General features: G+C 30.2%; 1 protein-coding gene across 1 annotated transcript; it reads left to right on the forward strand.

Annotated features, from left to right (window-relative positions):
* Positions 1 to 6,941: 6,941 nt before the first annotated feature.
* On the forward strand, positions 6,942 to 7,445 carry LOC125217868 (small polypeptide DEVIL 16-like). Its single transcript, XM_048119432.1, has one exon. The coding sequence runs from the start codon at positions 7,121 to 7,123 to the stop codon at positions 7,289 to 7,291; it is 171 nt and encodes a 56-aa protein (XP_047975389.1). The 5' UTR covers positions 6,942 to 7,120; the 3' UTR covers positions 7,292 to 7,445.
* The last annotated feature ends 3,736 nt before the right edge of the window (positions 7,446 to 11,181 follow it).

Genomic DNA, 11,181 nt, shown 5'->3' on the forward strand with positions numbered 1-11,181 from the left:
TTAAGGATTCATAATATTACTTCAAACAGATCTATGAGATTGGGGCATATAAAAAAACTACGTACTCAGATTATTTAAAATCGTTCTTATGTAAATTTAACGTGTTAGATAAGGGCCATCAGATTATAATTTAACGTGTTAGATAAGGGCTATTTTTGGATTAGCCAGGTTGCAAAAGCCCAAAACATTCATGTAAGAATAAGATCAGTTTTAGGGCTCAAGTTATTATAAGCCCAATTTAAGCCATTTACATCCCTACCTTAGGAAGACAAAATTAACTACAAAATATTTACTCTCTCCGTCCCGGTTTAAGTGACACATTTCTGTTTTGACACAAAAATTTAAACAGTGGTATTTAGTGAATTATTGATAATAAAATAAGGAAGAGAATAAAGTAAGAAAGAGAAAAAGAGAATAGGATAAGAGATAGATTAAAATAAGAAAAAGAAAAAAATAATAAAGTAAGAGAGAAAAGTGAGTTAGTTATTGAAAAAAGAAAAGTCTTATTTATATTAGGACGTACTAAAATAAAATACGTTTCACTTAGATTGGGAGAGCGAATGTATTTTTTTTACATGGTTGTTTACAAAAGAAAGATGTGAACTTATACATTAAGATGGTCCATCACTAAAAATGGCAACACCTTTATTTCTATTTTATTCTCACTCTTTTACTTTGCTCTCTTCACTCAACACATAACATAAAACCGCAGAAAATCATGTGTCACACAAAAAATGGGTCATATTCCTTAAGACATGGGGAGTATCAATTTTCTAAATATTGTGTCCAAAGAAGTAGTATAGTCTATCTGTGCGTATTTATAAACGGGTGACTAATTAATGTTCCATCTTCACTAATCTCATTAAAATGGTGGGACTCATTCTTATGAAAACCTCGATATTTATTACTTATAATATGAATTAAATTCAAACTTTAAATATATCCATCAAGTCAAGCAAAATAATTGAATTAATTAACTTGGGTTCTCTTAATCTATCAATATCTAAAGTGGCAGTTGTGATGATATTCACAGAAATGCCACTCTTGGCTGTTTTGGCGGGAAACATTAACATTTAATGTGGAATCTTATGTTTCATTTTTTGGAAGCTTAGGTTAATGTCTCTTTTTGCAGATGTTTGGAATTACAAGTATTGTAGGGCGCGTGAGTATGTTTTAACTTCATTTGGGGTTTAAAAAATCATTTTTGGTTGCAGGCCTATTTTTGAGTTGCAGGACTACTTTTGAGTTGCAGGCCTATTTTAGTATAATATTTGATCTATTTACATATCAGACATCACATTCGTATATATCTACTTACCTACATTTGCAAGAATCAACAAATTACAAATCTAAATCATAAATCATGTAGTAAATTCTTGAAATTTTTCCAATGCTATTTGCCTCTTTAATAGAACCAAAACCTGAAATTGAATTTGATTTGCACAATGGTTAAATTCAGAATTTGTAAACAACTTATATTTAAATTGACATATAAAACTGCACAAACAAAGAAAAATTTAAATCGAGATAAAATCTGCCAAAAGGAAATAGGCTCAAACAAAATTTCTCATAAATATTAGAACTTTTTCATCAAAGATAAATAGCAACGATTTCTATTTTAAAAGAAATTTGAAATTCAGAACTCTCTATACCCTATTCATGCTTGGAAATAGGATTATTACCTGTTAAACACTTGCAGCAACCAAGGAATCTTCCATGTTTCCAAAGCTGGCATTTAAACTTTTTATTAATGCTTTTGTACTTGAAAATAAATATCCCATTGTAAATATACAATAAATCCATTAATTCAGCTGAGCATGTTTATGCATAATACATTTCTAATCAAAAGCTGGAAGGTCCCTTCATTATTATGTTCGTTTTGGGAACTTGCTGTTTTTTTTTATTAAATAGCATGCTCACCATTTATTATCCTATAAATACTCTTTCCTATCTCTTTCACAATCACTCAGCAATATCAATCCACAAGTTCATCAACAAGTTTAGCAAGTAGTAATTGGAACTCAGTTAGTCGAATTAGGTATTTCAGTTTCTTTTCAAATTTGTGCACAACATTTGTGGATGAATGTTCAGTTTTTCATTCCTCTTCTTTCTCTCATGTCATTTTCTCTATATTTAGTTCAGTTTAATTACTGAGTTAGTCTTCACCTCATTAGTATTTATATGTAGATGCTTCCTATTGCTTCCATGTGTATCTTTTTTTTGTACATCAGTACCTGCACAAAAACAACATATTATCTCATAATATGTTTATTTTACTTTGAGTAATATCTCCTGCCACTCATATTAGTAGATCAGTTTATGCACTAAATAATCATATTATGTCCTTATTTGTGGATGATTGTTCAGTATGGTGGTTAGTATCTATCTATCATCACATTTTCCCTATTTTCAATTTAGTTTGATCAGATTAGTTTTTACCTCATTAGAGTTTATATGTATCTTCTTCCTTTTGCTTCCAACAGTATCCTTTTTTTTGTACATCAGAATCTGCACAAATGAAACATATTATCTATTATATGTTTATTGCACCATCAGTAATATCTATTGTTCAGTATGATGGTTACTATCTATCTATCATCTCATTTTCCCTATTTTCAATTTACTTTGATCAGATTAATTTTTACCTCATTAGAGTTTATATGTATCTTCTTCCTTTTGCTTCCAAGAGTATCTTTTTTTTTTGTACATCAGAATCTGCACAAATAGAACATAATCTAATTATATGTTTATTTCACCATCAATAATATCTACTGCCTCTAATATTTCCCATTTTTACATTAGTTTTGAGACTATTTCTATCATCCTACTTTTTGGTCAACTATATTACCAGAAGACATTTTTGTCTAATTTAAAAATTTTCAATTCAGTTTAATGAGTTGGTCAATTACCTATTGAATATTTGTTCTTAATCTGCTTTGTCTTTGCTGCCATTGTTATCTTCTTCCATGTAAATGAGTCCCTGCATAAAATAATGACATTATGTCCTTATTTCTTTACTGAAGGTGATTAGATGTTGTTTAGGCTTCTGACTTTTGGGTTTTTTAATTTCTTTGTTGTCTTTTGTCTTGATCTGCGCTAATCTATGATGCTAGAATTCCTATTATATTCTGATTCATGCAGTTCAGTTCTTGGAGGGATATTCATATAGCTGATTTGGAGAAATATAATGTTTTGTACTGTCTTAAATCTCAATAATCGCAATGAAGTTTCATATGCATATTATCTTTAATATTCTAAATTATAAACAAGAAATAGCTTTTTTTTTTTATTATTAATCCTTCAAAGACATTACTTAGATAATTTATTATGAGTCACAGTTCAACACATAAGAACCAAACAACTCTTTGAAGTTATTTATCTACCATGTATAGCAAACATCTTATGCAGTCCTAAAGGATGTAAAATAGACATTTGTAATCAACATTATATTATGTTATTTGTTATCAAACTTCATATGGTATAGCTTTAAAGTAGTTTATAATCATTTATAAATTTCTGGAAACACACATACAGGTATATCTGACAAAACTATTCCGTACATTCTCAAAGCATGTCACAGAGTTAAATTATATTACTTACATACTAATTTAATACTTGGTAAATTACCTTCACTGAATTTGCTTCAAGTTGGTGGCAGGAGACTCAAAATCCACCATACTTATTCCTGCCATAAAAGAAGAACTATTTAAATAAAAGAAATTTATACCATATACAAATCAGTGTTGTTATATAAATAATGATTAAGTCAAATTATTCTCAGCTTTTAAAATTGGAGCATGGAAATTAAAATATGTGGTTGCTGTCATCACAATTTATGTTTTATAGAATGCATTATTAAATAAATTAAGGCACAACTTTTGTATGGCAGTAATATCTCTATATATAGTTAAGAATAGCTATTTTTAAACAGCATGCTTAGTACGGAGTATTTTTTTCCCCTAAAAATACCTTACCCACTTCACAATGATTTTACCATCACTCACACTCATTCAGATTACACAAGTGAAAATTCAGTTATCACCCGTTTCTCTTAAAAATTACCTCTTTTTATTCTTTGTTTATGTTCTTTGCTATGTTCCAAGTTACATTTACATTTTTTGTTGCTGCGAATAGTCGTTTATTATGCCTTCACTTCTTAGCTGACTAAAGAACAGTTATTTTTATCGCTGCCAGTTGTTGTGCCTCCGTTCCGTTCTTGATCTTGATCTGCATTTTCCTGTGTTGAAGTTATTTTGGTAGTTTTGTCAGCTCTTTTGATGAGTATGAATAGAATACATATTTTTGAGCAGTAATCGTGAATAATCAGTTATTGTTTACCTGATGTCACATAGAAGGTAAAGGAATTAGGGTTTTTGTCGCCGACTCGCGTGGAGGCTGAGGCTGAGGCGATTTGTGTAGACGTGGTCGCCTTTCCGCCGTCCACCGCCTGAGAACGGCCGATTTGGAGTCATCGTGACTTGGAGAAGGAAAGAACTAGGGTTTGTGTTGGCGGCGCAAATTGTGTGATAAAAGCTTTATATATTTTTGAGTCAATAATGTTTTAGAACTAAGTTTGATTAATTATTATGCTTAATAATTTAAAACAGTGTAATGTTAAGTGGAGCTTTTGTTTAAAAATTATTTGGGCTTTTATTCTGGGCTGATTGTAATGTATCTAAGATTGGGCTTGACATTTTATTTTCTGTTGAATTTTCTTTATAATTGAATTGGGTTGTGAGTTAAAGTTAATAAAAAAAATCAGCCTATTTGTCAATTTATGTCTTAAATTCGAAAATTTCGGGTTTTGTAAATTGGGGTTCTCTAAATTGGACTTTTGTGCTTTTATACCTAATTGTTTTGTAAATGTGTTAATTTCTCTCTAATTTTAAAAAATTTGCAATTTTATTATAGTTAATTTACTTTTATTCTTCTAATAATAATTTTTTTTGCAGTAGTTAATTTACACTTTCGTTTGTCTTTTCCATTTTAGTTTCCAACTTATTTAGTTTTATATTTTTAGATGTTTAATAAGATGTTACTACTATTATATCTTTGTACTTTTAGCGTCCATATAATTATATTACATTTCTAATTTTTAAAGTTGAAGAAATTAGTGATAATTGGTTCATCAAATGATTTTACCTTTATCACGGTTGATTTGCCCTCATAGTATAATATGAAAGTCGAAATTCATGATTTAAATATTTATTCATTAGATTACCAATTTTTTGTTTTTTTTATATCTTATTCTAATTAATAAATATTTGTTTCTATATATTATTCTAAATAACAAATATATTTTTCTCCATTCATTTCACAAATTAGCAATGTATTAAATTGTGTGTTGAATAGGTAATTTGATTAGTACTATATTTTTTTCATGTGTAGTACATAATTATATTAATTTATTTTTTTTCAATTATTTACAATTTGCTTTTATTATTTGAAAATCTTATGACCCGTGCATAGCACGGGTGTTAATACTAGTTACAAGAAATAGTACAGTTTCCACTTGAGATCGAAATGTTCACTTCACGACGTCGACCACTCAATTATTCCAATCTTTTACGGATACAAACACGATTTAACGATGCAATTAAACCATATAGAGTATATACTTAACAAAACCATGTTACGCAAAAAAATCAAAGAACAATCCTTATAAAAATTGGTCAATGTCTATCCCGAATAGTCAAAACATTGTATAATTCATAAAACAACAATATAATTAACTTCTAAATTACACGCGATGTATCAGATTGTACAATTAATCATTTAATTTAGCACATGGTTTGAAACTTTGAAATAACCATCAACAGTCACATCTGGACACATAAAAATAAGAGTGGATTTCAAAATTAGGTCCCTGAAAAATGGGGTTTGCATTTTAGTCCTTGAATTCAAAAGAATATTGTTATGTCACTGAAAAGTTATAAATCACTTCTTAAAATTTTAATTCATTAAAAAGTATGTGCACTTATATAGATAATGGATAATAAATAAAAATACAACTTGCATTTAATTTAAAATTATTACTGCTGCATATATTTATATATGTTTACAAATTTATATTCATGATTTTTATATAATAATAAAAATAACAGTACTTATTACTCCAGTATTATAAATACTAAATGTAATGTTTATACCAAGTAATAATTTTTTAATAGTGTATGTAAAATTAAAAAGTTAAATTTGAATTCAGAAATTACCAATGAATTTATGTTAATTACACTCTTAAATAATTGTATAATAGGGAAGAAAGAGTTATGAAAAACCTGAAATACAAAAATCTAATGAATTTTGATATTCTTTTGAATTCAAAAATCTAAAAATACAAATCCCATTTTCTAGAGACCTAATTTGAAATATGTTCTAAAAAATAATTTTAATCTCAGGATCCTATAGTTAATTAAAATTTAAAAATCATGCTATGAAGGACTCGAACCTAGGACTTTTGATGCTAACTTCTCTAACACTTGACCAACTCACATGAAAAAAAAACTCACCAATTCTTATTTAGGATGTACCGCAATGGAACTTATTTTTCTTGAATATTCGTATTAATCATTAAAAGCAGTGATAATGCTATCGTATGAATAACTTAACCTACTAATATTTTTTTGTGAGGAAAGATCCACTGATGGCATATGGAGTAGTATTAACTAGTGAGAGGTTCAAATTAAAAATATAAAATTTAGAACTATTTTCATTAGATATATAGTCAAGATATATCGTAGTTGCAATTCTCTTGCTTGACGAATGCATATAGGAGACAAAAAAGTACTATCAGTATAGTTAATTTCTTATTAAAAATACGGCTACTATACTATTCAATGCAAGTGTTTTTGATAGTGAGAAAATTTTTAATTTTTTATATATGAGTTATACTTAATAAAATTAACATAATATTCCTGACTCAATGAATATAGTTGGTGAATTTTTAAAAAGTTAATTCGTACTACTGCTTTGCCAAGTTTCCCATTTACAGACCACCCTTAAAACCCCAAAATTCTTTACCATTATCAACACACATACACACAGAGCACCTCCACCTCCATCTCCGTCTCCACCTCCACCTCCAACAGTGACTTGTTGTTGTTGTTGGAAGAAGAAATTTATGGCTGAAAGAGAAGAAGGGATCGAAATCGAGTACGAGGAAAAACGAAGCACATCCTTAAAAAAGAAGTGCAGCAAATTGGCGAAGAAGCAAAGAGCCAAATTCTACATTCTCCGTCGTTGCATTGCCATGCTTGTCTGCTGGAATGAGAAAAATGAGCCTTCATCTTGATTGACTCTTCACTCAAATCCATTCTAGGAGTACTACTTTTTTTGGTGTAAGGGCTACGCTTCATATATTTATTTAATTATATTAATTTGCGAGTAATTCATTATAGATAGTTCCTCTTTTTATAAAAAAGATTCCATTGGCCTTTGTTTTTCAATTTTTTGCTTTATCTGCCGACTCTCATCATTATCATTTATCAATGGTTCAAAATGTCGAACTCAGTTTTTTACCTTTTCAAGTTTTCTCCGAATGATTAGATAGTAGATTCGTGATTATCGAAACGTGGGATGGGGGTCCTAGTCAAAGATGCCATAAGCATCAAACCAGTTTAATTATTTTCTTTAAATGGGGTTTTTTTTGAATAATTACCAGTTACTCCACATACTATTGGTGCATTTATATAAAAAAGGGCTCAATAGTCATGTGATTCATGTACTTAGCTTCAGATTTCTTTTTTATATATATTTATTTATTTATCTAACTAATTACTGTTTATTTGGTTATTCTTTCTTAGCCAATAAACTAAAATATAGTAGTATTTCACTTTCTGATCAAACCTGAGTGAAAATTGTTAGTCTTTCAATGACTGTCAGTTGAATAGGGTTCCGTACAGCCTTGCAATCAAATTTTCATTATTTTTAATCGCTCGTATTATGAATTTATAATCTTTTAATTACTGTAGCAGCAGTAGCAGCAGTAGTATATAAGACACCCATCTCAATTTCCATTCTTTCCTTTATTTCATTTTCTTTTTGGCCATGCATGTTATTGTATCTTCACATGATCAGTCGTTGAAATTTATAAGATTTCTTATTTGTTTTGAATATTTTAACCTGAGATATTTGGATCAGTAACATATGTGGGAACATATGATGGCACTGCAACTTTATTGAGAAGGTTTGCTTCTTTATACTCCATATCTAGCTAGGGGGCATCTCTAGTCCACTAACCTACAACTAGAGGCTTACAAATACTACAAAGTTATATATTTGTATTTAGTACTCCCTCATTCTCACTCTAATTAGTGGTACATTTTCCTTTTTGGAATGTTACAAAATGACACATTTCGAAAAATGAAAACATCGTTCTCTCTAATTTTTTCCTCTTTTTTACTTTATTCTCATAACACTATATAAAATCATGTGCCGGAAATAGAAATACTCCACTTAAAATGAGACGGAGGGAGTATAACGTTATAAATATTAATTCCCGTGGATTATAAGAAAAATATAGATGTTATTTTCTATGCAAATTAAGCAAGCCATCACCGGTAAAAGAGAAATGTAACAACAAGATGAAGTAATTAAGTACTCCTCATGTTCTATTAAAAATGAAACTTTTTCCTTTTTAGGTTATCCCATTAAAAATAAAACGCTTCCTAAAATAAACAACACCATCTCTGTTTTTTCATTTCTCTTGAATAATTCACAAAACAAACACTACATAACATCATGTGCCGAAAACCAAATATTTCATATTTAATGGGATTGAGTGTTACGAAAACTTTCTTCACAAATAAACAAGTTAGAATTAGCTGATTAAACCAGATCCATGAGGACCATGTCAATTGCCATTAAGTCAACCATATAATGATGAAAATTGTTAAAGACACCTCAGGTTCAACCAATACTTGAAAATAAGTTAAAATGAAATTAATTTGGTCGATGTCAAAGCAGCTCAACCACAATCCAATGTCTCATCAGTCACATTCACATATATTGATATATGCATCATGCATGCACTACAAAATCAGGCAATACTAGAACTAATTAGGAATGCATAGGTTAATGTATGTATGCGGCTATACCAATCATCAAGACAGGGATGAAAATAGACGTATTGGGGACTCGTATGCAGTGCACAGAATCCAAAACATCTCCTGAATTTTTTTTTTATAAAATGACTTCAATTTAGGAACGTTAACTAATTCAACATAAGTGTTACTCCTAATTTAGAGACTATAAATTTGCAGTTTCTAATCCTAATCGCTCGGTTGCCTCCTCCTCTCTCGTAACAATAATTGGGGCGCAGAGAGAGAGAGAGGGTTTGATCTTGATGTAAGTATTATATTTACCCTTTTTCCCCAGCCAGTGGTTGTGGAAATGAAGGCAGGGGAAAATCAGGAGGCGTGCCAGGTAAATTTCTAACCACGTCAAAGATATTTTATGGAAGCTAGGACCATCCTATATTCTTATTCCACATTATTAACCCCTCTCTTTACCATCTTTGCTTAACTAACTCATTTCTGTATAACTACAAACTACTCCATAAACCCCTTCATCACGTACCACTATTATCCAACCCAATATAACAACCAAAACAATATTCATATTTACTTTATTAACTACATATTCTAGCATCTCTAACCTCAATTTATTCTCGACTTCAAACAATTAGTTATCCAGTTGAGGGAAGACCACATCTGCCACACCCACCCTTCTAATCCTTTATCAGAATAATACTACTCCACTACTTTTAAACTGTGGCCAAAATAAAGACTAATACTTTTAATTTCTCCTAAGAAAGATCAAAGGTCTGAATTCAATTAATACTTCTAATTTCATAGTAAATTGTTTGCATATATAGCAGAGAGAGGGGGGGAGAAATGAAAAGGTACAAGAGAAAAAAGTAGGGTTAGTGGACCAATAAAATCAAAATTGATGATATATTCCTATAAAGGAAGTTTGTAGGATGGACATTTGAGCATGTTTGTTGTTTCATCCCATAAATATTGTATACCTGATTTTCCAGAGGGATGTCGCTTGGTAACAGCTTGGAACCACAACAAATAACCAAGACAGTAATCTGATTTGAGTGTGGAAATGTTGAGAGGTGAATTTGTGAAAAAATAATTGAAACACAGGTGAATGTGTAACACGTGCAATCCTGACAAACTCTGCCTCAAATAGTTTTATTACTTAGAATCATAGTCCGTGGGTGTCTTGAGTACTTATCATTATAGCCAAGTTATTAAAGAAAAACTAGCTATCATTCAGAACCACAAAAATGAAACACCAATTTAAGATTAAAAAATTAATTAGTAATATACTGAAATTTGATGAATTTTTTTTATTAAATGAAATGAAAACATAAGTAAGAATCAAAATAAATGATTTTTTATACTAGTTTTCATGTATCTTTGTGATCATAATAAATCAGTAAGCTTGCATCACAAGCAGGAAATAAAATTAGTTAGTAGTATTATAGAAGTGAAAGAAAACAAAATGAATGACCCTGAAAAGGAAATTAAAAAAAATGATGAAACTCTAGGGAAGGCTCTGCTCAAGGCATCTATCTCTAGCGCACTGAAGCAAAAATAGTGAGATCCAATTCTTGGAGATGTTAAGAATGTTTTTTTTTTCTTCTTTATACTCGTTATTTTTGTTTTTAAAGTGTGAGAACTGGGCTGGTTATCGATATTTTAAAATATCAAGTGCAGACATGCAATTCGACTATTGCATTGAGTCAAATAGTATAACACAGAAGAATGTAAAGGAGGTGCCAAACCCATCATCAAAGTACTAAAAGACAAGCAAAGCAAAGCAATGTGGGAAAAGATGCAGCGCCATTCCGAGTAAAATGATTCAACTTTTAGAAAAGTAGTGTATGAATCAAGTAGTGTCATGTGTTGGATAGTAAATCCAGCTGTTTTTAAGGTCCCTCTATCTATTTCATGCTCTTTATAGCCTGGTCCAGTTAGCATTTCAAAAGTGCGACCAACTTCTGATTCTGCTATTTCTTGATGACTCTTATTCTGGACTACCATCTCCCCACCTTTTCAATCCAAACTAGGGTCCCTCTCCCTCTAAATCAGGGATTGGTCAATCTAGATTTCAGCCACTTTAAAAGCACATGAAGATTAAATTCATACCCAATTCAAATAGAGAAGCAGA

The sequence above is a fragment of the Salvia hispanica genome, chromosome 4 (assembly GCF_023119035.1).
Source record: "Salvia hispanica cultivar TCC Black 2014 chromosome 4, UniMelb_Shisp_WGS_1.0, whole genome shotgun sequence".
Classification (NCBI taxonomy): Eukaryota; Viridiplantae; Streptophyta; class Magnoliopsida; order Lamiales; family Lamiaceae; genus Salvia; species Salvia hispanica.